The sequence below is a fragment of the Oryza sativa genome, chromosome 9 (genome assembly GCF_034140825.1).
Source record: "Oryza sativa Japonica Group chromosome 9, ASM3414082v1".
NCBI classification, from domain to species: domain Eukaryota; kingdom Viridiplantae; phylum Streptophyta; class Magnoliopsida; order Poales; family Poaceae; genus Oryza; species Oryza sativa.
This window is the reverse complement of record NC_089043.1, coordinates 13,676,937-13,704,755: the sequence shown is the minus strand read 5'-3', so window position 1 is coordinate 13,704,755 and position 27,819 is coordinate 13,676,937. Positions and strand designations below refer to the sequence as shown.

The window sequence follows — 27,819 nt, the reverse complement described above, 5'->3', positions numbered from 1 at the left end:
GGTATTATCTCATTTATATGTATATAAGTTAGCTAAAAATTGGTGAACAAATACTAAGTTTAGAATTTAAACCCATATATAGAGAGCGAAGTACATAATCATGTGGCTGCCATCTATCTAGTGCTTATTAGTTTTTAACTTATAGACTCGATCTTAATCAAGCTATTTACTTGACGATTAACTTTACCACAACTCAAAATACCAATGTGTGATATGCCATATAAAATAAAGAATTGTTAGTCACAAGTGAAATACTTTGGCTAAATATATAGTAGCATCTCCAACAGCTTCTCCAAACGCCTCTCTAAGCTAAATTTTAGCCACTCTAGTAAAAAAAACTCCAACAGCCTCTCCAACTGGATGGCCAAGCCATCTGGCCGGCCAAAATACTCCCTCCCCTAGCAAAATTTGGCCAGCCAAAGTCACTGGCTAATGGTGGGCCCCACGAAAACACGCACTGCGAGGGGAGATGGATCGCGGCGACGGCGAGGGAGGGGCGAAAAAGGCCGGAGAGGAGCGAGGCGGCTCGATGGCGAGGACGCGAAGGCTCACGGTGAGGGCGCGACGGCTTGACGGTGAGGTGGATCTACGATGAGGGCGTGACGGCGAGGGAGGAGAGAGGAAGGCCGGCGAGGAGTAGATCCTGTCATTGCCCGTCGTCGTCTGGCGGGATGGTGGCGGCAGTGATGGCCCCGAGCTCCGCCGCTGTCCCCCCCCCCAAGCCGTTGACGCCTTCTGCCTTCCTGCGCTGCCTCCGCTGATTACGGACTCCATTGCGTCGCCTTCCTGCCTCCCCGCACCCGCCTGCGCCCAATGTCGACGGGAAGGAAGGAAAGGGGAAGAAGGAAAGAGAAGGAAGAGGGGGAAAGAGAGGAAGAAGAGGAGAGGAGAGGCTGACATGTTGGTCTGTTGTTATTTTGGAGAGGATTAATAGAGAGTTTGTTGGAGTGAGTATCTCGTTTGGCTAGGCAAATCAGATAAAGAGTTAGCTATATGGATATTTAGAGAGTACAATTTAGAGAGACTATTAAAGATGCTCTAAGGGAATGACATGTAGGGCAATATGCTACAAAGTACGATTGCCTCAATCTTCTCATCTCAACAGGATAACATCATTTTTTACACTGCCACGTCACTACCCACCCGACACTTAATTTTTTATCCCAACCAGCTCAACAATATATCCATCCCACGGTTAAAAACTTTTTTCTGTGCTAATCCCATGGCTAAAATTGGCTAATTATCCACACATTATCCACAAATCCAGTGCAACAAAAACCCCAAAAACCGCACGCACAAGACCCGGGGGTGCGTGTAGCTCCTCAACCATATAAAACTCCACGCATCCAACGACCTCGATCCCCTGATTACTCTCTCCTCTGTTCTGCTCTGCTGTTCGTCGCCCAGCCTAGATTAGGGATGATCAGGGATTAGATTAGTGACAGAGGCCCGATTAAACAAGTGATCAAACTCACTGTTAATTTGTTTAATCACTGCTGATTGATGCTGCTGCTGCTGCTGTGATTTTTTTAGGGCTAAAGAGTCCAAGACGAGAGGTATCTTTCTTGAACAATTGGTTCTGTTGACTCGCACTGCACTCTCTCTCTCTCTGTACTCTTCTTATAGCTGTTGCTTTCTTTCTCTCTTTTTTCAGAGATTCAGAGTTGTCGTGTGTGTATAAACAGATTTGGAGTTGTTGCGAAATTTCTTGGGGAGGAGAGGAGGAAGAGTGTGACTCTGAATCTCTGTCTCTGAAACTCAGAGAGGGAGAGAGAGAGAGAGAGAGAGAGAGAGAGAGAGAGAGAGAGAGAGAGAGAAGATGGCAGGAGGGTTCGGCGGCGGCGGCGGCGAGGCGATCGCCGGGAGGGCGGAGCAGTACGAGGGGAAGATCACCGGATACTTCATCCTCGCCTGCATCGTCGGCTCCTTCGGCGGGTCACTCTTCGGCTACGATCTTGGAGTCTCCAGTTGAGTATCCTGCATCTTAGTTCTTGTGTGTTCTTGCTAGTGATGTTCATCTGTTCAGTTCTTGGAATTTACATTTTCTTTTCGTGTCCATGAAAGATCTGTTCTGAGGTTCTGAGGTTTTTGTCTCTGAATTTTCTGAACTTTCTTTCCAAAAGTTTGGTCCATTATCACTGAACATCTATCGAAAGAATCATTTCCAAATTTGAAAAAGGAAAATTAGGAGCCTGGATTATTCTGTTCGAGGTTTTGTTAATTGTCTCGATCGAGGGTAAATGATGACTGAAAAAGAATTCGTTGTCGATGCAAAAAGGAGTGTGTTAATGATGGCGTCTCCATCTTGATTCTCCGTGAAAATGTTTATTTTGGGGACGCAATTATTTGACACGGCTGCAGAGCTGTCCGGGGTAATTAGGAAGCTATTGTTAGCCACTTAACGTGCAGTGTCTGTCCTCTCATTTTCAGTAGAGATATCTTCTCTCATGAAAAGCATTTAAACCCCAAGAACACTCTAAAACGTTTTTATACAACACCATAAGAAAAACATTTCTTTTTGGTGAAATAACAATGTAAAAGCCAACGCCAATTCTGCAAAATCTTTATAGTTTGCAACTATCGGAACAATCTTTGCAAAATATGCATTCCATGATGCTTCTCAATTATCAAACGAACAATCTTTGCAGAAGTGCAATCTTTGTTCTTTGAAGTTACTGAACAATCTTTGCAAAAATGCAGTCTTGATGCTTTACAGTTATTGAGCAATCTCTGCAAAGGCGCAAACTTTATGCTTTGCAATTGCAGAACAATCTTTGGAAAATGCAAACTTGATGCTTTTCAATTATCGACCGAACAGTCTTCACTTCTTTACATAAGTGCAGTCATCTGCTTTGAATTTGTTGAACCGTCTTGCCAAAAATGCAGTCTTGATGCTTCATAGTACAATCTTTGCAGAAGCGCACTTTGCAAAAATTACAGTCTTTTCAAGAACGCAAACCTTGATGCTTTCCAATATTTGAACAATCCTTGCAAAACTGCAATGCTATCCAATCGATCTCTCTTTCTCAAAAAAAAAAAAAATCAAAAATCAAAATGTGCAGGTGGTGTAACAGCCATGGACGACTTCCTGATCAAATTCTTTAATCTTTCATTTCTGTCCAACAATCTTTTTCAAGAACGCAAACCTTGATGTTTTCCAATCTTTGTACAACACTTGCAAAACTGCAATGTTATCGAAGAAGAAATCAACAAGAAAACTAACCAATCTCTCTCTCTCTCTCTCTTTCTTAAAAAAAATCAAAATATTCTGGTGGTGTGACGGCCATGGACGACTTCCTGATCAAGTTCTTTATGCTTTTTTTTTTAACATGCAAAAGGATTGCATGGCAGTATAATCTGATCAAGTTCTTTATGCTTCCAACTCTTTCTAACAATATTTTCAAGAATGCAAACCTTGATTCTTTACAATATTTGAACAACTGCGATCTTTTTGCTCTGCAAGACTGCAACTGCAATGTTATCGAAGAAGAAATCAGCAAGAAAAAAAAAACCAATCGATCTCTCTCTCTCTCAATGTGCAGGTGGTGTGACGGCCATGGACGATTTCTTGATCAAGTTCTTCCCGGAGGTGTACGCGCGGAAGAGCGCGCACCTGCACGAGACGGACTACTGCAAGTACGACAACCAGGTGCTGACCCTCTTCACCTCCTCCCTCTACTTCGCCGGCCTCGTCTCCACCTTCGCCGCCTCCCACCTCACCAGGCGCCGCGGCCGCCGCGCCACCATCATGGTCGGCGCCGTCAGCTTCTTCCTCGGCGGCGCCGTCAACGCCGCCGCCGCCAACGTCGCCATGCTCATCGCCGGCCGCCTCCTCCTCGGCGTCGGCATCGGCTTCGGCAACCAGGCCGTCCCCCTCTACCTCTCCGAGATCGCCCCCTACAACATCCGCGGCGCCGTCAACCAGCTCTTCCAGCTCACCACCTGCCTCGGCATCCTCGTCGCCGACGTCATCAACTACTTCACCGACAAGATCCACCCGTGGGGGTGGAGGCTGTCGCTGGGGCTCGCCATGGGCCCCGCCACCGCGATCTTCGTCGGCGCGCTGTTCTTGCCGGAGACGCCCAACAGCCTCGTCGAGATGGGGCGGCTGGAGGAGGCGAGGCGGGTGCTGGAGAAGGTGAGGGGGACGAGGAAGGTGGACGCCGAGTTCGAGGATTTGAGGGAGGCGAGCGAGGCGGCGAGGGCGGTGCGCGGCACGTTCAGGAGCCTGCTCGCCGCGCGCAACCGGCCGCAGCTCATCATTGGGGCGCTCGGGATCCCGGCGTTCCAGCAGCTGTCCGGGATGAACTCCATACTCTTCTACTCGCCGGTCATCTTCCAGAGCCTCGGCTTCGGCAACTCCGCCGCGCTCTACTCCTCCATCATCACGGGATCCATGCTCGTCGTCGGCGCGCTCGTCTCCATGGTCGTCGTCGACCGCCTCGGCCGCAGATTCCTCTTCATCGAGGCCGGCATCCAGATGATCTCCTCCATGGTCAGTACACTACACAGACGTTTCTTGATTTTTCTTTGACGGTGCTCGGAGGACTGACGCCGGCAAGGTGTTTGTGGAAATGCTTAGGTGGTGGTGGCGGTGATCCTGGCGCTCAAGTTCGGGCACGGCGAGGAGCTATCGAAGGGCGTGGGCACGGTGCTGGTGGTGGCGATCTGCCTGTTCGTGGTGGCCTACGGGTGGTCGTGGGGGCCGCTGGGGTGGCTGGTGCCGAGCGAGCTGTTCCCGCTGGAGATGAGGTCGGCGGGGCAGAGCGTGGTGGTGTGCGTCAACCTGTTCTGGACGGCGGCGGTGGCGCAGTGCTTCCTCGCCGCCATGTGCCACCTCCGGTGGGGGGTGTTCATCCTCTTCGCCGCGCTCATCGTCGTCATGTCCATCTTCGTCATCCTCCTCCTGCCGGAGACCAAGCAGGTGCCCATCGAGGAGATCTGGATGCTCTTCGACAAGCACTGGTATTGGAAGCGCATCGTCAGGAAGGACCCCAAGTATCAGGGCCACCACCACCACCAGATGGCCGCCATGCCAACCGCCGCCGCCAAGTCCGGCTCGTCGGAGGTTTAGATGATGATGATAATGAATTGATGATGGTTTAATAAGGTTTTAGTGGGTGGTGATTAAGACTTGATCTTGAATTGTTCATGTGGCAGTAGCTTTTTTGATCTTCGATTGATGCAAAAGAAGAGGTCAGAGGGTTAATGCATGTGTGTGCTCGTGTGTCTATAGTTTTAGTTTCATGTTCTTCAGAATTCGATTCAGTGTAGTGGTGGGCTGATTAATGGATCTTGATGATGCACAAGGAATGCAGTGTTCTGAATTCTTGAAATTATTCTCAATATAACTTGTAGATTTGTGTAGAGTTCTGGTTTTGCTAGTTGGCTAGAGCTAAGTACTACCTCTGTTTTAGGTTATAAGACTTTTTAACATTGCTTACATTCATATAGATGTTAATGAATCTAGACACACATATATGTCTAATTTATTAACATATATGCTATGAAACGGAGAAAGTAGTCACTTTCTCCGTTTCATAGCATATATGTTAATAAATCTAGGCAGTGTCTCTGCCCCCAGCTGAAAGCCTGAAACACTGCCTATGTGGCTTTCGATAAAAAGCCGGGTGTTGACCTTTTCTCTAAAAAACCTGTAGATTTGCTTTGATGTTTTTGCAAGGTGTGTTGCAGATAATTCTTCATTTTGCAGGAACGATTTGCTTCTAAAACGATTATAGTGTGACAGAGACCATCGTGGCACCAATATTTCTCTTGTAATTAACAGTTTTACCTAGGTCATTTGTGACTGATGCGATGCTGACACCACAGTTGAGCTAGATCAGTGGATAAAGTAGATATTATCTGAACATCATTTGTGCCTGATGCAATGCTGACACTATAGTTGAGCTACACCTCACCAGCAGAACTAAATTAAAATGATAAATGCTATCTGAGCATCAACAAAAAATTAAAGATTAGCAGTCGCTTTCATCCGTCAAATGGTCATGGGACGATTTAAATAGGACAGGCCGGAAACTCTGAACATTTCAGAGTCAAACGATCACATGCATATGTCTGACTCATCAGTTCTTCATCCATACCATAGTTGGAGTCAACAGTCAGTGCAGCTTATCTCTAGGCTCTAGCGATCTTGCCATGCTCATTGCTTCTCCTTATAAAATTCTGAAACATCGCAATCCCCAATTCTCGCCGTTCTTTGCGCCTTTCAGGAAACTGAAAATTCAGAGTTGGCATCAGCGTCATACCTCTGGTGGAATTTGAAGTGTACGTGAAGATTTTCCTGCTACTATCTGTAGCTCTCTGTCATCATTTTGGGCTGACCTTTTGCACTATTTTTAAGTTTTGTGTTTATAAAGATTTGTACTCTGTCCGTTTCAAAATATGAAAATTTTTAGGATACAAAATTTGTACCACAATATAAATATTTATGGGAACAATTTAATTCCAATACACAGAAATCTATTAATTTTCAACAAATGGGATTCTTAGGAAGGGAATATAAATAATTCAAAATGTACAATTTGACCACCAAAGTCACAAGGGAGAATCTTTTCCCTCTACTTTAATTAGTTTATGTACTTCGGAACGGATAGGCTATCTGTCATCAAGAAATGTATGTGTTTCGGTTTGACCTTTTCTAAGTGATCACATAGTTTAGTCAGTGCTACTTATCTGTTGCTAATTATTTATCTTGCCATTGCTTGAAGTAATACGATACACTAGTAAAATATACTACAGTATCCAAGAGTTCACCTGTTTCTGAAAAGCCTATTGTCTACAGACTGGAAGCATCAGACTTTTCTCATGAAACAGACGTGAAGACTTGCGTAGCATCAGCGACTTGAAATCACCATTTTATAATTCCAGAACTGAACAAGATCACACAGTGCTGCAACTGAAACTGACTGCCCTGAACAATGGTAAATTGGTAATTTCTCATGCACATAAGTACTCTCTCCATTCCAAAATACAGTACTTCTATCGACTTAGCTATTTTTCTACCTACTTCTTTATCTCAATCAATTGTTCGTCTAACATTTAATTTCTCAATCGCTTTTTCATTTCAACACATCACAATTTAGCCTCTCTACTTAATTCTCGTGAAAAACTTTAAAAGTGCTTATATTTTAGGACAGAAAAGGTACATGAATAAATTACAGAAACACCAGTAACCGACAATACAAACATTTCAGTACCTTAAATCGTATTTTCTGGCGTAGTACTACTTTTCAACATGTATTCATGTTTCACACAAAATTAAAGACTGTCACATCAGAGTTTGAACGACTGAACATCGAGTGCTAGACTCTGGTGTTGATGAATGCATCTGAATTGCAAATGGTGAAGCATTTGATAAAATGAACTTACAAGGTCCAAGCCTGAAGATCCTGAGGCATCCAGGGTTTTCATTATCCTGCAGATTATATATATACTGGGTGCTATTAGGGATAAAGCGGTCGAAAACTATATCATTTTTTATTATTTTTGAGGAGCGGTATTGGTACGGTTAGGAATTTTCTGTGTTTGTGAATTTAACTATTCTTTGATGACTTCAAAAAAAATGCAAATAAAAAATAGAAAACCTAAATTTTACATATACCTATAAACAGAAGCAATCAGAAACAATATCATTTTTTATTACTGTTTATGGAAACTGTATGGGTAGGAATTTCCATATGGTTTGCACCCTTAGGTGCCATGCCAGTTCACTTTGTGGCACTCTGCTGAACAGCCTGCTCGTATAAAACTGCAATTGAATATGTTCCACGATGTATGCAGTTGCTGGAATCTTATAAGGATTAAGGATTAACATATTAGGGGCTGGAAATGGATTAAATTTAGTCAAGTGGAAACATCTTGTGGTCATGGGGGTGACAGGGGTGTGCATTGGGTACCCCTGAGACTGACTCTAGGGGTGTGTATTGGGTACCCCTAAGACTAACTCTACAACACAATTTAAGCTAAAAGTACATGATGGTATCTAATGGGAAATCAATATATGTTTCGATTATTAATTTGTGATGAACAATGATATATGAGATAACTGGTTTTGATATTTATGATATGAGTAAATTGCACAGTAGTATAAGAACTTGCCAGGTGGGTGCAATTTAGTGCAAAAACTTAAAAAATATGCAAACTGGTACATGAACTTGGCAATCAAGTGCATTTTGGTCAAAACGCTGTTACATACATATGATTCAACCTATTTTGTTTGTTCTATTATAAGCATAACTACTAGATTATTGGTCCTGAGTATAATTGAATATGTTTGACTAGTAGAATCGCTCGGAAATCATGTTACAACAATTTTTTTGCCCCTAGTGTAACAACTTGAAAAATGATCATGAATACAATTAACGATCATTATATTTTTGGTTTCAAATCGACAGGTTATTTATTATTGTAAGCAAGCAAATACAATACATCTAGACCATTATTATTTGACAATCATTATACTTATTAGATTATTGGCAACGACGACTGCTCTTTTTTTTACTACGTGGCTTAAAAAAGGTGTGGTGTCTAATATTGATTCTTTAACCAAAATGCACGTACTAGCCAAGTTGTTGCACCTAAATGATCATTTTTCAAGTTGTTACACTAGATCGTACCTACCTACCAAATTTATATACCATGGACACAATTTACTCTTATGATATTTAGCGAAGTGGTGCTAGCTATGTGGGACCAAATTGACTAGGCCAGTCAGACCAGCCAACCCGAAAGCCTGATGGACTCTGTGTTGGTGTAGCTGTCAGGTTGTTTATTTGGATACTCGTGGTTATGAATCCTAGATGATTTATATACGTGTATCGGTGATTTATATACGGTGTATGCTAATGTTTCTGTCAGGTTGTTTATTTGGATACTCGTGGTTATGAATCCTAGATGATTTATATACGTGTATCGGTGATTTATATACGGTGTATGCTAATGTTGAGTCAAGTTGCTGCCCCCTGCCCCCCCAACCATCACCAATGCATGCAAAAATAAGGGTCTGTTCAGATTATAGCCAAAATAAACTTTACTAAATTTTGGCAATGCCAAAATTTTAGCAAGATAATAATATTGCCAAAACTTTGATAAGATTTTTTATGTATTTATCAAATTTGACAACAAACTAAACGTAGACATTTTTTTTGGCAATTTTTTTTAAAAAAATTGTATCGTTCGTTGAAAATGGTATCAAAGTGAATAAGCCCTAAATCTAGCTAAGTTGGCAACTAAGAACCACAGCAACAAAAAACATAACTGTCAAAGATAGTTCACTTTCACACTTACGATTGCCAAGTTCCAAACATCATTTGACATTTCAGTTTAAACATCGTTGCGCTTACATGATTCCAGTACATTTCAACCAAGCATCATTCATACTCAAATGTAACACAAATATGTCATTTCTTGGGCAAGTCACATTGTTCAGATTGCAGAACGGTATTCAGGAGTAAGGTGGGCAGAAGCCAGCCACAGAGCACCAGCAAACACACACCTTTACTTACACCTTGGAAAATGCACCCTGTCGACATAGCCTCCCGACATCGCCGTCTGAACATTCCTCCGGAACTTTTGTGGGTCATCTCGGAGGACAGCCGCAGCATCATGGTTCAAGGGATCCTCGTCATTGGGTTGCTGCAGGTAATGTAGCAAAGATAATTGTTACATGAGAAAACACAGTGCAAATGGTGAGTTCTATCCCACAAAGACAACAATTTCACGTGAGATTTAAAATAGTAATATGGCAAGTAGCAGACTAGTTTAGACATATCTGCATGTAAAGGTTCAATCTGGTTTAATCATGTGCCACTTCATATTTACAATAGGAAATAAACTACTAAGCCATTATTGCTGATAGAAAATAAAAGATTGATCAGTTCCTAAAACAAATACTTACAATGAAAAGAAGGTTCAAACCATATACAATGGTATTGATATTCAAGACAGGCTTCCAGTCTTCACGCAGGATATTCAGGCAGACATTTCCGTCCAAGTCAATATTAGGGTGATAAACCTACAAGGTCAAATGATCAATATATTACCGATAAAGCCCTTCCCTTGGCATAAGCCGGTCTGGCTGATTGCGTTGTGTAACAAAAATTCATTTTCTTCTAATATATTGATGTGCAATTCTTTTGCGCGTTCGCGAAAAAAAAAACCGATAAAGAAAGGAGTAGGCTACAGTTAATAGAATCTATGTTACCTTAGTCGTGCACTTGACCTTGGGCGGCTCGTGAGGGTAAGTAGGAGGAACTTGTAAAGTGAAAACAAAAGCTCCACCCCTATGAACGAAAAGACATTGGATGTTAGAATACTTCAATTTGAAATAATCTGAAAAAAGTAACACCTTGTGTATATTGAAAACACACAAATGATTTATTTCCAATTACCATCACTTCTGTTTTTTAGGGCAAATATGTCATCCATATTGTTCATAATGTTTTTACAGCAAAGGAGAGGGAACAAAAAGAAACATCTAATGAAAAAATGAAAGCAATCTACAACAGATTATTATTAGCTACTTTTATTTGTATTTGAAAATTTTAAAAGAATGGAACAACCCTTTGTCCCTTCTACATCAAGAGAAATCGTCAGGTGTGATGTAAAATATGAGCTAATCCTCCTAAACCATATTTATCAACAAACATGTCTCCAAGTACATCAAAAGTTAAATGCGTGCGATTTAAAGATGTCAAGAAGCATCCAATGCCTCGTAACACTCTACATGTGGCAACTTTCAACAGTAAAAAGTTTTATAGTAGTTTAAATGTTCAGTCAAAATTGAAGTACAGAAAAACTAAATTGATATAAGAGCATGTGTAATAGAACAGCTAAGAGATTTAATGGGCTTAAAAGAAACATCTAGAATATACTTACACATAGTATCCTTCGTCAGGCCGAAGAGTAATCTCAATGTTCATCAGATCATCCTTTCCATTAGGAAAAGTAATGTTGGTTTTCTTTGGAAGATTAAGCTCAGCAATGTCTGTAAGATACAATATCAATAGTCAGCGAGATCCATATTTGGAAAAACTATACTAACGAAAAAGGAACTATTTCCATCACATAAAAAGATCCAAAGACAGTGAGAGTCATGCCTATTATGTTAATATTTAAATAGGAGCCTGGACAAAAAGATAGGTTTCTAGCAATAGTGTAATCAACATATCTAAACATCATTATGGAATTATTTCAGAAGCGAATTATATGTGTGCCACATGTTCAATTTGAGTTGAAATAACGTTAATTAGATTTTAGTTGAAAATGCAGATTTAGTAAAAATTAAAATTGGACATTTGGATCTTTCTCTTTATTAACACATACTAAGTAGAAGTCATGATGTTGTCATGGTTGTCACATGTAGCAGCATGTTCTTGTGTGGGCCAGCAAGATACTATCAGCCCACTCACCCACAGCCCACCCTTTGTCTCAAGCCCACCAACATCCTGTTTAGTACTGGCTAGTGCCCACTACTCCCAAGTCACACCACGCTGCATGTCCTATCCCTAACCGCCTCATTCGCCCCCTCCAACTCCCCACAAGGTCCATATTTCTATAGAAGAGCGGCCAATAAAGCTAAGTACACGCTCAACCAATATGGTGACAAAAGTACAACATAGTTTGTACATTCACGGACATTTCATATATAGATAATAGTTAGCATTTAGATCCTTGTTTAATGCATGTTCATTTGTATGACACAGTTCTAGAGATGTAAATACATAAATTAGCAAGAAAGAGAAGTTCAATCTAGCACTAATCAGCACACATTGAATAGTATAATATCAGAAAGCTAGAAACCAAATAACACAAGTAATACAATAAAAAAAAACTTCTGCAAAAACAAACCTTTATGGAGACGTAATTCTCCTGGACTTTGCTTCTTAGCAGGAGGTCTCCCATTTGTATTTGCCGCCTCTTCCTTCTTCTGTCCCTTTATCTTAAAGAGGTTCAACATCTTCTGTGAAACAAGAGAGAAAAGCTTATAGAATGAAGTATTAAAAAGAATGTGTCTTTTTGACAATATAAACAACACTAACATATATATATTAACAGAAGAAAAGCATCCACTTGAAATAAAGGATCATTTTACATGCAAATAAGTACAAATTAATGATGAACCAGAGAGCAACTGTTCAGTCAGTTATCTCAGTTTCTTTAATCATTGTAATAGGGAAACCTGCCAACCTCTTCAGGCCTGAATGCCTTTAGCAGCCATCAGGCATCCCACATCAATTTCTCTTACCCAATATATTAAATCAGTAAGTGGGCCATAATTCATTCCTTGACCCTATTAATAGGCAGAATCTCTTAAAGACAGTCAAAATTTTTGTAAATTATGTGAGACACAATCATATCATCGTACCGTTGAACAGTAAAAAGCACCATGATAAACTCCATGATAGAAAAAAAAAGAGAAACACCTACCACCACAGGACATAACATATACTATACATTGACAACCTGAATTTCTTTCTTTTTTTTTAAAAAAAAAGGCAATGCACAGCTTCATTCTGTTGAATAATCGATAGCAAGTACTAAGTACTACCCCTAAAATCATGAGTTAATACACTGAATTCGCAGTATACAAATTTCAACAAATATACTAATCCATAGAGGTGTCGATACATTACACAATGAGATGAAGGGTTTGGATAAACAATGGCCATTGGTTCAAAAGGGTACATGTATTAAAAAAAACCACAAATAGGCTAAACATATGAAAATTTCCGGAGGTTTTGGTACCACCTCCTAGACACATGATAAAAAAGAGAGGGGATAAGAGAAGAAACATGAGGCTTATAGTGACTTCTCTTATAAACATATAGTACAACTTAGCTAAATCTATAGTTGGCTAGGGAAATCAATACTTTGTAAACAAATTAACTTATTATGTCAAAACCTTCTTAAAAGCTTACCTAAACTAATAGATCATACACAAAATTTATTAAACAATCAAAAGTCATGCAAAGCGCGACTATGTGGGTAGTTACAGAGTGAATTATAAAATCTATGCACTAAAAAAGGTTTTCCTTAAGCCTCCATCGTTTCCAAGAGGATGCTCGTTTTTACCAACAAGGTGACAAAAACACAACAAAAGTAACAGCAAGGACTAACCCTAACAAGATACTAGTTAAACTCCCGACTCCAGCCAAAAAAGCTGCGGCATAAAAAAAAGGTTTTTCAAAATCAAGAATCAGCCTATCATCAGCAAAGGAATTTAACTTTGGATAATCGGCTAAAATTCCACCAAACGATCAGCATTACTACAATTCTCCTACATCCCCAACTATTCATATGCCCAATTCCCAGTGCGCCCCCCAAACCTGAAAACCTAGATTTCCACGGAAACACCCAGCAGATGAATCCAGCGACCACAACGGAAAACGAAAGCTTCATCGAAATTGAACCCAAAAAAAAAACAACTAGAACAAGAACAATAGCAGATTAAAATTAACCCTCCTCCCCTCATGGTTTCTTTACCCATGATCAACCGGCAAAATAAAAATATAAGGGAAGAATCTTTCCGCAAGAAAGGAGACGCACCGTACGAAGCGCCGGTCGCCGGTGGACGACGACGAGGAGGAGGGAAGAGCCCGCCGGAGTGATTCGTCGGCGGCGGCGGTGGCGGCGGAACACCCGAGCAGAGCAAAGCTGCTGCCTTTTTGTGCTGTTTGCGGGAGAGAGAGAGAGTTTGGGCCTTTTGGGCTGTATACAGGAAAACTATATAAAAAGATAGATAAATCAAAAGGAGAAGAATTCGGAATATTACGCCGACTCGCTTTTGATTTCAAGATGCGACCTAATTTCGCACGTCTTTTCAGTTTTTCACCTAATCACGGACACGACACGACGTTACTATTTCGCGATGTGATTAAAGAGATTTAATTTAAAGGTGTGATTTTTACGTCTCTATGATATATTCGGCTTCTGTTCTTGATCGTCCGTATAATTGGAGATGGACTCGGAACTCATGTTCGGACTATGGCTTGGAAGTCTATTACATTTCGAATCAAAGTATGTTGGTGATTTATTACTGATCGGTGGTAATACGCGAGATGTGTTTAAAATTTGAGATGTGTTTAATTTTCGTACCATTTGCACCTTTGCGGGCCCAACTAATGCACGCATGCCCCTGTCTTGCTAACGCAACTTAGATTATAGTATGCATTTATTATACAAATTTCACGTGGAACTGCTTAATTTTATGATATAATAGTATAGAATTACTTGGTGAGCACATTTTGTTGTACTGTGTGTATATAAAGAAACGGATCAATCGAGGACTTTTTTTGTCTGTATTTAACCCAATATGGCGAAATCTTGAACATAAAGCCATGGTTTAGGTTGTTTAGTATCTTGGTCCACCCTTGTGTATACGCTAGCATTTTCTTCTAGACATATTTAATTTATTTTTTAAAACCGCAAACCTCTCGATCTTTCTAAGGAAAAAAGTCTGATAATACTTTTATGCAATGGGAGACCCGATCAAATACCCTTAGCTCACACTACACACCACCAACTGCCCTAATTCTTTAACGTTCTGATGCATATGTCCTCCTCCTCTACGATTCCATTTTCCCTACTGATATGTTTTAGTGTCTCACCCTCTATGATCTCTTACTCCTCCCTCTCTGTAGAAACATGCGACCGTCAAATTCTCCAAACACTTTTGTTAATCTTTCAGCGATGTTTAGGGACATATAAGAGAAGGGACAATTGCATTCTTACCTTGTTTTCAACTCCAATACGATGATTTTACCCCTTCTTTTCCAACCTTGTGATTTGCCATAATTTCTTTTAAAAGATAAAGCTTGCATTTTCCCCTCATTCTATTAAGAGAACTTTTCTCAGGCCTTTTGTGATTTTGCCACTATTTTCACATCAAGAATTCTTACTTGAATTTCACATATTTAGTTAAAAATATGGGCAAGAAAAAACTTGGCATGAGATACGGGTAGATTAGACTAAGATCCTGCTCCTAATTTGTTAGATTTAGTTTTCACATGGAAATAAACATAATTGCCCAACGAACATCTGGCATTCATGTAACATCCTAGAATGAGCGGCTGCGATCAAACCAAGAGAGTGGTGAAGTAAAGAGTTAAGGGCAACGTGTAAAAGACTAAGGTGATGTGCTCGAAGTACTGCTAGAGCTTATGCTCCAGCGCACACAACAAGCATGCTTGCAGATCATGCCATGCTGAATCCTGTCGCCTACCAAGCCTAGCTTATCGATGAGACGATGAACAGATATATTAGGACTCGACATTTTTTTCAGTACTCAATTTTAGTACTTTCCATTGTGTGTTGTAATATCCTGCAATGCTTGGTAGCTACCTTGAACCATCCTACGTCTAATATCCAGTTCAGGGAATGCATGCTTTGCTCAGTTAAAGTGATCTCTAGTCCTGCCTCCTGCATCTATTAAGTAGGCTCTTATAATTGTCAAAGATATTGCCTTTAAACCTATTCTTATTTGGGTGATTTTTTCCTTTTGCAATTTCGTAGTATTACTATACAGATATACTTACAATGTACTTGTTGTAGGATTGAACACTAGCAACCAAGTCTACCAGAAGAGGAGGGGAGTGTGGGTGAATGGTAGGAACACCAAAAACCAAAATATTTAGCGGAAATAAAAGTTACCCACAAATTCGATCGAGATCCGGTCAGACTAACATGTTCACACCGGTCTGACTACACCTTTGCTGCCGGTTTAACCGGTGTTGTCTAGCCGATTTGACCAGTACATTGGTCGCTGTCGCAACCTCTTGATGCCGCCGGTCTGACCGCTGCCTCACCACCGATTGGACCACATGCATGTCGCTGGTTGGACCGCCCGCTGGTTAGACCGTTCGTTAGATGCCGGTTTGACCGTCGAGATCCAAAAAACACGTCTCGATGAAACTCTTGAAAGTATATCTAATTTGTTCTATCAAGTTGAGTTCTCTCTTAACTAGAATTAAAAGCTCGAAGAAAACCCTAACTTTTGTGTCCCAAAAAAATCGTTATACCCAATATGTCTCTAGCCACAACCCTTCTACTATTTATACCTAAAACATTCATGCCCCTAACCATGAATCCTACTAGAACTGGAACTGCTAATCACATAGGAAACCCAACAAACGAGGGAAACAACTTAACATCCCCATACAACTTCACATTTCAATCTTTTCAAACTTGGACTCAAATCCAAATTTGACTTCACTTTCTATTTGCACACAACACCACATGTATACCATATGGAAAGATTCACCTCCACGTGCATTGTTGTCTAGCCTGAGCATCCCCGCGTGATATTTTTGACTCTTTGGACCTCAACTTCTCCTAAGCCTAGTCCCGATCCATCACCGGCTATAATCTCATGGTCTCAAGCAACACCAGCACACGAATAACAAAGAAACTCCATATTCAAGTACAATATCGCACCAACTTGACTCAATCAACACACAATAGTATCACATACGAATAGAAATCATCTAAAAGTCATAAACATGAAGCAATCTAGAAATTCCACGAAATCAACCCGAAACCAGCTCCCTCCTAGAGTCTGCCGGTCTTACCGGCGACACCCGCCCAGTCTAACCGACCACCAGAGCTAACAACCGAAAACACTATTCATTGTATTTTCACAAACACTTACATTTGAAAATTGTTTATCACATAGAATAAATTATCCCTGTTCAGACCGTTGAGCCACCTGGTCAGACCGGCCACATATACCTATAGTCTGACTGGCCACCCAGAGCCAACAACTTCTGAAAACACTATTTACCGTATTTTCAACCAACACTTACATTTGACAAATGTTCATCACTTCGAATTAAATCATCACATGATTTTGCACTTGCTACTATATTTAAAGTTGAAAACATACATGTAGTATGTTTAAATTCACAGGATATTATTTATATCACTATCCTCTCCTAGTGACATGACGTTGTGTAGGTGCGTGAGTATATTAAAGCACAATGCTTACACGCTAGCACGAAAAACATTTGCGTTTTCCATTACACGCTAGCACATAACTGCTGGTTCCTTGTGTATCGGTAGTGATTGGTAATCACTGCTATTTCATTGGCTGTAGCTCTTGAGCAGAGACCGAAATGTTTCATTCCATTATCTAAAAAAAATCACTGTTATTTCAGAATGGTTTCCGGCCCAAACAATGTTGTAAATCGGCAGTGATGTTGTCGTGTTGAGCATCAGTACCGATTAAAAAACCCACAGCAAGGCCGTCTTATGAGTGGTGCTAAATTATATACTACTAGATCTACATGTTATAGACACATGAGGACCCACATGTCATAGAAAACGAGTGGCGACACATCTTAAAAGTGGCAAGAAGTGAAATGTCCCTCAATTTTGCGATCTTTTTTTTTACTTTTTTTACCTTTTTTCATTTTTAATTTTTAGAAATAAATTGGAATAATTTTTTTTAGAAATAAACCCTTTCAAAATCTAAACCTTTCAGTCACACCACCTGGGCTAGTGTGGCAAAACAACAATGTCATACCAGTCTGAATAGCATGGCAACTTTATTTGCCCATGTCAATCTGCTGGCGTTGCAACCTTCGTTGTGGGTGAGGTGACAGTATTATTTTGTGACGGGGTGACGTCGCTAAAAGATTCAGATTTTAAAAATAAGTTTTAGAATGGTTTAAATAAAACAATCAAAAAGTAAAAAATTAATAATGGTTTAAATGAAACAATCAAAAAGTCCAAAATTAATAAAAATTCAATTTTGTATGTCTTTATACCACACAAATCTCACATATAAAATGATGCGCGTCGTACATTTTGGTGATTCCACTGTTCTGACAAATGTTCTGGAAATGGTTAGCTTTTGATGTTCTCAAAATATTTTGTGAACTAGTTGTCACTTTATCAGTGTTAACGATTTTTTTTAAAAAAAGACAAATAACTCAATCTTGCAGCGGCTCTTTACCGCCGCCAAACAACATTACAATCATGTGCTCTTACTAACCATGTAGCGCAATAATAATGCAGCTTTTGTTGTTCTCAAAAGAGAACCTTGTTGGCACTTGTTAATTTGGTACCCTAGGCTTCCATAGGAATATGACAAATCATTATCTAAAAAAAAGAAAATGACAAATCAGCAGATGAGCAGATGAGCTTCTCCAAGAGCTGTGTAGTTGACATAGTATTATTATAAATTCTGGCATATTCTGAGAACTACTTTGTTCTTCGGGTAGATGACATATGAATGACAAAATGATTTGCATGGGATTTAATCTATTTTGCAGATGTCATCTGCATAAAAGGGCAAGAGATGGCCATAGCATATCCTGCTATTCTGGAAGCAGTTTCGTTATTTTATCTTCATGCCCTGTTCATTGGGCTGAACAACTTGCTAGCTCCTTTTATGTTGGGAAGGAATTATTTTGTGAACCCCTGTCAAATAAAAATAGTATGCCGGTTGTGTAAACTACTGGATTAGAGCTATCTTTACTTGAGATAAAACTTAGAGCAATTTTACGGTCCTTGAGGAGGTACCATGAGGTACCATTTTTTCTATTATAAATTTGGTACCTCTTAAAAAAAAAGTACCTAGTACTACGAGATACCAGATTTTACACTAAATTTTTGGTACCTCATGGCACCTCCTCAAGAACCGTAGAATTGCTTATTGCTCTAAAACTTAGTAGTACTCAGGACAACCTCGATGTACGTTCCGCGACAACTATCATGTCACTATCAGCAAGAGCACCTTGCCGGCATGGTTTAATCTCACACCTGCCGCAGCTGTGGGGATGAGGATGACCCACCATGACGAACATCATCTTGGCTTTGCTAAAACTGAATGAAAGAAACATTTGCACTAGAAAATAGGCCCAATCTTCAGCGGGTTCATATCATTTGCTGTGTAATAGATCAAGTATTTTCAGCTCAATCAGTCACAGCTGTTCATAACTTCTCATAGGCATTCGGCAATTTAGTAGCAAGCTTGCTGAGCAGGTTCTCGATGTCTCCTAGGCTTATACTCCCTCCGTTTCAAAATGTTTTGACACCGTTGACTTTTTAGCATATGTTTGACTGTTCATCTTATTTAAATTTTTTTTATGAAATATGTAAAACTATATGTGTACATGAAAGTATATTTAACAATGAATCAAATGATATGAAAAGAATAAATAATTACTTAAATTTTTTTGAATAAGACGAATGGTCAAACACGTACTTAAAAAGTCAACGGTGTCAAATATTTTGAAACGGAGGGAGTAATAGATAGAGTAGGCTGTGTTGACCATGTCTAAGCTAGTCCTAGCTCTTGCCATACTTCTTCCTACTAATATCTTTCCATTCAATTTGAAAAATTAATCTCATTAACTTATTAACACACAGATTCTCCTATAATGTAGTTCTCCTCTTTTACCAATGTTCGTGCACAAGGACGATAATGCGAGGAGGTTAGATCCACTGTGCATGTAACATCCTAGAATGCGGCTGTGACTAGAACGAATGTGTGGTGAATTGATGGACTAAGGGCTGTGATTAGAATGAATGCGTGATGCCCTCAAAGAGTTAGTACTCAGTATCTTAACTCCGTTTTATATCAGCATTGCATTTTTCGTCAAGGCCAACACACACTCTTATTCCCATCTACAACAAGTTTAACTCCTTGCTCTGTGCAACAAACTATCTATCATATGGTTATTACTTGAGATAAGAGTGTACTTAGTAGTACACAGGATAACCTCGATACGTTCCACGATAGCTATCATGCCACTGTCAGCAACAGCACCTTGCTGGTATGGTTTAATCTCACACCTGCCGCAGCTGCGGGATGAGGACGATCCACAACGACGAACATCATCTCGGCTTTACTAAAACAGAGGAAAAGACACTTGGGACTAGAAAATAGGCCCAATCTTCAGCAGGTTCATATCAACTTCCATGCAGCATATGAAGTACTTCCTGCTCAATCAGTCACAGTTGTTCATAACTTCATACAGGCATTCGGCAGTTTAGTACTAGCAAGCTTACTGAGCAGGTTCTGGATGTCTCCTAGGCCTATCATAGATAGAGTAGGCTGTTTTGACCATGTCTAATTAAGTCCTGGCTCTTGCCATACTTCCCATTTACTCCTTATTACTCCCTCCATTACTAATTGATCTACATTTTACCTGTGTGCACCAAGGCCAAGAAAATACAATAATTCTCTCATGCTACATTTACTTTAGCAATAAACTTGATGCATGCACAATCTCCACTATTTTCTAGCCAATAGCAAATCAAAGCACTTGTATGCATGGATGCATGTATCAATGCTCATTTACCCAATGCACAAATAACGAATAGACATAATAAATGAACACAAATATGAAGATCATTTAGGAATATTTTTTAAAAAATGATATGTAGATCAATTAGGAATGGAGGGAGTAACACACACCGATTCTCCTATAATGTAGTTCTCTTTTACCAATTTTCGTGCACATGGGCGATAATGCGAGGAGGTTAGGTCAATTATTCATGTAACATCCTAGAATGCAAGGCTGTGATTATTACGAATGTGTGGTAAATTGATGATCTAAGGCCATCGTGTCAAAGAGTGGCGTGATGCCCTCAAAGAGTTGCTGGAGCTCCTACTCTAGAACACGTAGGGGAAATGCTAGCAGAGCATGCCATGTTGAATCCTGTCGCCTACCAAGCCTAACTTCTCTACGAGGAAATACATTAGGATTTTAGTTTTTTTAGCAATCGATCTCAGTATTGGCTTTTTTTTAGCAAGGCTCGCTAGCTATAAGCTCCGGGAATGCAAGCTTTAGTCATTTAAACAATTTAATCTCTAGTCCCACGCCACCATCCTGCAGCTATTCAGTAGGCTCTCATAATTGTTGATGATGTTGCCTTCATAGCTATATATATTATATGTTTTTTTACCGTCCAACACTGTACAGTGGTACCAACTCTCAACCGTTGGTATAACCGGATCCAACGACTAGCGGAGGTATCACGATACCACTTGATCTTTGAGATGGTACCGCATAACTGAAGAAAAGTGGAAGGGTAAGAATATATTTTCGTGTTGGATGGATGGATTGGCTGTATGAATGGATGATGTGTTCTTACTTTCTCATTGGTTCACATACATTATTCCCCAACAGGGTTATCCGGCTAGGGCAGATTTATGCTGAGCGCAATAGCTTGCAGGGTGACACCGTACACCGCCGATGACACATCACTGGACCTGGCAGGGTGTTGTGCGCTTCGTCCCCTCCTTTGGTCACTCGATCTCCGCCACACACTACCGAGCTGCTGCAGGAGGATGCCCCATCGAGGGAGATAGGGGATGCTGCCACCACTATCTGACAGGGTCACCAGGCTTGTGTCGCCGTTGTCCTTTGAGAGCTCACCCTGCTGCCACTGGCTTTGAGGTGGAGGGAAGGGTAGCGGCGTTACCGCCGATTAGGGACGAGGTTAGCAATACCAAAGCGAAATCCGGGAGCAGGGTGCTTCGCCTATTTCATCGCTGATTTCGAGGGGAAAGTCGGTAGCTCATTATTCAGTCAGCATGGTTTGTTTATAGTCCACAAGCAAATAGAACCTCAGGAACTTCCGGGGGGGGGGGGGGGGGGGGGGGAAGAGAACCCGGTCGAAATACATTCGCTATAAAAGAAATTATTTGCTAAAATTTGAACTACCCAAATCTTGAATCATTGTCCCATAAAGTGAACGCCTATAACTAAAATCAGCCAGCATTTGTTGGACTAGGAGATAATCCGTGAAAAAGATCAAAACTAGCGCACTCATATAACATCCTAGAATACACAGCTGCCGTGACAACAGATGTGTGATGAAGTGGTGTACTAAGAGCATCGTGAAAAAATAGCATGATGCAGGCACAGAGTTGATGGAGCTCATGCTCCATGATGTAGGATTGAACACAAGAACCTGGCCTACCAGAGGAGGACAAATGATAGTAACAACAAAAACCAAAACTTTTAGTAGAAATAAAAATTACCCTCAAATTTGACAAAGTTCTCAGCGTAGCCGGTCTGACCGCCATGTCCACACCGGTTTGACCACAACCTCAATACGTTCTGTGACAACTACCATGTCACTGTCCTACAACACCTTGCCAGCACGGTTTAATCCTACACCTGCCGCAGCTGCGGTAAAGGACGTCCACAACGAACATCTTCTTGGCTTTACTAAAAATGAATGAAAAAGACATTTGGGACTATAAAATAGGACCAATCTTGTTCACAATAGGTCCATAAACTTACTATAAAGATATCTCTGTCAAAACTGAAACAGGAGAATTCAACTTTTTTCTCAAAACTGAAGAACTTTCCCTCAACATTGAACCCTCCCATGCTTCAACCTCTTGAGCCTGTTCACGCAACTGTTGTGCCTCGGGTGTGTTCTTTTCATGAAGTTGGGAACTTCTTCCTTCCACACGCAAAACGGGGTGGTTCATTAGCATATGATTAATAAAATTATTAGTTAAAAACTTAAAATATAGATTACTACGATTATTTAAAACATCTTTCATACAAATTTTTTTTTTCAAAAAAACATACTCCCTCCATTACAAAATATAAGGCACAACCACCCTTAACCCAAAGGCCAAGAAACAATTATTATCATCGTGTAGTTTGAATCATCCTAATAAATATAATGCATGCGTCCAATAGAGTTAGAGAATGTGAGAATGAAGGATTTAAAAAAGTAGTAATTTAATGGAGAATATCTCATAGTTAATGGTATGCATGCATGTATGCCTTATATTATGGAACATGTAAAAAAAGTGGTTGTGTCTTATATTATGGAATGGAGGGAGTACCATTTAGCAGTCTAGGAAATGTGCATGCAGAAAACGAGGGAGTAGCACTCGGAAAGGCTGATGGACGGGTGATCGCTCCCCCACCCGCCCACCCTCTCCCCTATACTACTAGATGTACTCCTCTCTCTTCTCCCCCTTCCTCCTCCCCTTCTCCTCTTTCTACTACAGTAGACCACACAATTTTTTAAAAAAAACAAAAATTAGAAAAATTTATGTATAGAAATACTATATATAAAAAATTTGAATTCAAATTCAAATTTGAATAGGATATGTAAACTTTTGACTTATAAACTTTGGGTCTATAAACTTTAGGTGTATAAACTTTAGATGTATAGAAATACTATATATAGAAAATATTTGAATTCAAATTCAAATTTAAATCAGATATAATTCAAATTCAAATTTGAATCGGGTCTATAAACTTTAGGTCTATAAACTTTAGATGTATAGAAATACTATATATGAAAAATATTTCAATTCAAATTCAAATTTGAATCGGATATTTGAATTCAAATTCAAATTTTAAACGGGTATATAAACTTTTGACTTATAAACTTTAGGTCTATAAACTTTAGGTGTATAAACTTTAGATGTACAGAAATACTATATATAAAAAAATATTTGAATTCAAATTCAAATTTGAATCGGATATATAAACTTTTGACTTATAAACTTTTGGTCAGATGTGTAAACTTTAGGTGTATGAATTTACTAAAATAGAAAAAGTAATGCGGTGCCAAAAAAGAAAACCAGGTGGAGGGAGGGAGGGGGGAGGTGGGGAGCGAATCTAATAGCTACCCCATCCCCACGGCGATCGATGGCCTATTAGGCGTACCCAGTAGCACTTAGCAAAGTGGGGGGAAGAACATAGCCGAAGTATTGTTAGCTAAATCAATCGCAGCTGTTCATACCTTGATCTCCGGTACTTTGTACTGCTAGTATTATATTAGCAATATTACCGATATGAGGAGTTGGTTTATATGATCATATTACTACTTTAATAACTTTATGATTAGGGTAATTTTACCATTTAGCCTTTTTTTTTTCCTTGCGTTACTCAGGTCCATCGGTCGATGACAGGACAGCGAATTCTTCCGCCGCTGCCGTCCGTTCGATCGTTCCCCGTCGCCTCCTCATCTCCATTCGTTATCGTCAGAATCGTTTAATTTGTCGATGGTTTCGTCGTCATGCGAGGTCCACAAGCGCCCTCTGCTTGGTGCCGATTGCGGCGGTGGCGACCACTCCGGCAGCCACGCCGACGATGGGCTTTGGTCCGGCCGCACACATCGTTTTCGCACTAATGCAGCAATCTATGAAAAATCACAGATGTTAAACGCAATTTGTAATGTCACAAGTATGTCCGTTTCACTGCCAGAAGAATCAAAAGATTGGGCTAGCTAATCAAAGCACCATAACAGAATTCGGGGGATCTCAGTAAGCTCATTTTGTTCTGCTCCTTTGCAAGCTGAAGTCTGGGGACAAAGATCAGGTACGAGAAGGCATCGGCGTCTTGTAGAGAGGGACTGAATTGGCGCTGTAGTCGTCCGGAGGAGAGGCGCATGAGACGGCTGCGGCGATCGGGGTAGTGTGGATGATGGAGGTTGCGCCTTGACCAGAACGCCATAACGGCCCAGAAGTGCTAGGGATTCCAATAATCGGCAAAACTATTCAGTTTTACCATTCCATGCTGATATTTTTATGGACGATTATATCCCTTTTTGTTTCTACTACCATTAATTAAGATGGTAGCATAAAGCTATCTGGCCCATTCGAGGGAAATAGATCTATGGTTTAGATTAATTTCTATTACCAGTAGATCAGAGCACCGTAGAGAAACTTTCATAATTTAGTAGCAAGCATACTGAGCAGGTTCTGGATGTCTCCTAGGCCTATAATAGATAGAGTAGGCTATATTGACCATATCTAAGTCTGGGCTCTTTCCATACTTCCTTATATTAACGTGAACTTTTGCTCTGGCTATTTAAATCAATTTGTGGATCAAGTAATTGTTCACCACATGATCATAACTGCAATGAGAGAGCACTTTGTATCTGTCTGCAATTTGTATATTTTTGTTTACCTTTTAGAAGGATTTCTGCACATGTTCTCAAATGGATTCAGCACCGCACCAGGAAACATTTAAATAGGATTAGAACATTTGGGCCGTGACAAATGTATGAAGCATGAGTTTGTCGTAGATGGAAACAGGAAGCAGCCTCTCCCTGGGTTGTCCTCGGGCGGGCAGCTCGGCGGAAAACCCTATCCACTTCCGCTGCCCACCCTTTCCGGCTCTCTCTGTCTCGCCGCCGCCAGACAACCGTGCAGGGAGCCAGGATGGTGGCAGCGGGGCTAAAACACAGCGACACGCAGTCTCTGGTGCGAGGGAGGAGGGCAGAGTACGTGTTAGAATAAATGGGCTAGGCCCAATTTATTTCTATTAAAATCTCAAGGGCCCATAATAAATGTTAAAGATAATAATACCACCTTGGGAATTAAAAGCGTAGTATCTCAACTTAAAAGGCAGTTATCGGAGGCTCCCCGTTGACCGGTTAAAGTGGGGGTCGGATAGCCACACGCGCGCGCGCCGAGCCGAGCCGAGGCTGTGGCCCGGCTCTCTCTCGATCCTTTTGCAACGGTTAAAAATTCACTCCACGAGATTACTTCTGTAACGGGCGAGCGATTCAATACTGATTGATCGTGTCGTTACAGAAGCGAATCCTCCTCGTGCGCTATTAGGACGAGACAGAGACCGACGATCAGCCTCTCCACGAATTCTCCATTGTTTGTTCTGATCGCTTGCATGTACAAGTGATTGGGACGAGCAGGGCCTCCAGAACCACACCCTCTCCTGAGATCTGCACGGGTAGGCGGGTGATCAGGTTTTTGGGGAGTGCTTCCGCACGACTGCTCGCTTCTTCGTCGTCGTTCGGTTCTATCTACATTGCGCAATGTCTACTGGTGGTGGCACACCTGGAGCCTCTCCACAAATTCTCCATTATTTGTTCTGATCGCTTGCACGTACAAGTGATTGGGACGAGCAGGGCCTCCGGAACCACACCCTCGCCTGAGATCTGCACGGGTAGGCGGGTGATCAGGTTTTTGTGGAGTGCTTCCGCACGACTGCTCGCTTCTTCGTCGTCGTTCGGTTCTATCTGCATTGCGCGATGTCTACTGGTGGTGGCACACCTGGAGCAGCAGGTGCGGCAGGAGGTGGTGCGCTAGGAGCAGGAGGTGGTGCGCCGATCGACAACACCAACGGAGGCAATTCTGCCTCACATTCCAGCGGAGGGACTTTCACAGGGTATAACATCCTTCTGTTACCTTTCATTTTGTTAAAACTGTCAGTCGCAATATTATTGCGTTGCCTCAATGTTGATGCTTATTTTACCTTAAGCATGCTGATAGTTATATTTAGTTTTATCACTAGATCGCTTCACATTGTGCATGTCATGTTTATTGTCTTAACATTTTGGATTAAAATATGCCGATTTATGGCCATATTTCCAACAGTACGGTGAGCTGGTAGCCTCATGGGCGCTTGCTGATGAGCGACGGTTGGGGTCCGACACCGCTATGGCCGAATTCAGTGCTCCTACGGTTGGATCGGGCCGCGCAGTCCAGCGGGCTGCAGCAGGAGGCCGGCTCTGCGAGCTGCAACAGGAGGCCGACGAGGGCGCGGCATGACTGGCGGTAGCTGGAGGCCGACGAGGGCTGGGCAATGGCCAGATCTGATCGGTGCGGTCAGATCCGTCCCCTCCCAGCCACTAAGCATGGCAGGAGCTAGGAGCCCGTTGACGGTGTGTGTGTGTGCGATGTTTCACGTGGAGGCATGCAGAGGCTGGCCGGTGGGGGTCATCGGTACAATATTGTCCAGGCCGGCCATCCTCCGTCAGCACATGTGTAAACCTAGCCCGACGCTTTAGTCATCGTTTTCCCTCCTGGGGGTGTTATCGAGTCATCTCTCTCCCTCTGGTAGGGCCGCCTGGCGAAAACCATGTGTTGGTTCTCCCAAGGGCCTCGACAGACGGCAGCGGTAGTGCTCACCATTGCTCTTCTCCTTAGAGACGTCGTCTTGGAGGCCCTCTTGCTAAAACTTTTCTTAGGCAGCTAGTGCGAGCTCTCTCTTGAAGTTTTATCCTCTCGGGGCAACACTCTAGCTAATGCAAGTTGATCATATTGGTGGGCCTAGCGGGGCAGAGCGGATCCATTCTTCTATTTCACCCTCTCCCCCTCAATCCCAAAGGAGAGTTGAGTTCAGTGCTCGGTTGCCAGGGCTTGGTTTCAAGCGGTTTCCGTTGTAGCTTCCTTGTTGTCTAGCGGCGGCCGGTCACGCTTAGCGGTGGCTGATTCGGTGCGAGCCTTCTCATTGGCTCTATGTTGGAGCTATCGGTGTGTTGTGGTTAGAGTTTTGTTTTTTTTTCTTTGTAATTTTTCCTACTTTATTGATGGAATAATCGTGTGCTAATAGTTCAAAAAAGAGTTTGCCTTCGATCAGTTTTTCGGATACCAACAAAAAAAACATGTAATTTGGTCCGAGCCTTTGTACCTCTTACTTATGAACGTTGCTCAACATGTTTTCACAATATTATGTCCAATGGAAGGCATTGTTCATGCAAAGCACTGATTCCAACAATAACTCGATCTTGTGAAATACGAGTTCTTCGGCCGGCTCATGATACACATGAAAATCCTTACGGCAGACAAACTACAGATTCAGGGATGGGATAACAACGAGATTTGCCCCGTCTATAGTTTAGAACCTGAGACTTCTCATGACCTCCTCATGGAGTGTTCCTTTGCAAATGTGGAACAAACTTAGACGTACTCCACATGTCTTCCCCCTCCCTTTTCTCAGGAAACATGTTAGGTTGGTGGGAAACTTGCAGAAAAGAAATGATAAAGGACCAAAGGAGCAATTTCGATGGCCTCTTCATCTACACGGCTTGGGGCATCTGGCTACAAAGGAATGGTAGAATCTT

The 27,819-nt window shown here is 41.4% G+C and overlaps 2 protein-coding genes and 1 long non-coding RNA gene across 5 annotated transcripts; 1 reads left to right on the top strand and 2 right to left on the bottom strand.

Moving 5' to 3' along the window:
- Positions 1–1,365: 1,365 nt before the first annotated feature.
- Positions 1,366–5,367, top strand: LOC4346714 (sugar transport protein 14). Of its 2 annotated transcripts, none has more exons than XM_015756922.3 (4): positions 1,366–1,556; positions 1,686–1,967; positions 3,543–4,495; positions 4,583–5,367. In XM_015756922.3, the coding sequence occupies exons 2-4, from the start codon at positions 1,820–1,822 to the stop codon at positions 5,072–5,074; spliced, it is 1,593 nt and encodes a 530-aa protein (XP_015612408.1). In that variant the 5' UTR covers positions 1,366–1,556; positions 1,686–1,819; the 3' UTR covers positions 5,075–5,367. The 2 variants fall into 2 exon arrangements, with proteins under 2 accessions (XP_015612408.1, XP_015612406.1); XM_015756920.3 differs by having other exon boundaries at positions 1,655–1,967.
- Positions 5,368–5,954: 587 nt separating this feature from the next.
- Positions 5,955–7,457, bottom strand: LOC112936423 (uncharacterized). Its single transcript, XR_003238597.2, has 2 exons — positions 7,393–7,457; positions 5,955–6,237 (listed from the first exon to the last, which is right to left on the bottom strand). It is a non-coding gene; the product is annotated as an uncharacterized lncRNA (long non-coding RNA).
- Positions 7,458–9,311: 1,854 nt separating this feature from the next.
- On the bottom strand, positions 9,312–13,719 carry LOC4346713 (NEDD8-conjugating enzyme Ubc12). Of its 2 annotated transcripts, none has more exons than XM_015755379.3 (6): positions 13,570–13,719; positions 11,872–11,983; positions 10,900–11,008; positions 10,226–10,304; positions 9,920–10,036; positions 9,312–9,657 (listed from the first exon to the last, which is right to left on the bottom strand). In XM_015755379.3, exons 2-6 carry the CDS (start codon positions 11,978–11,980, stop codon positions 9,520–9,522), a joined length of 552 nt encoding a protein of 183 aa, XP_015610865.1. In that variant the 5' UTR covers positions 11,981–11,983; positions 13,570–13,719; the 3' UTR covers positions 9,312–9,519. The 2 variants fall into 2 exon arrangements, with proteins under 2 accessions (XP_015610865.1, XP_015610866.1); XM_015755380.3 differs by having other exon boundaries at positions 11,872–11,980.
- Between the last annotated feature and the right edge of the window lie 14,100 nt (positions 13,720–27,819).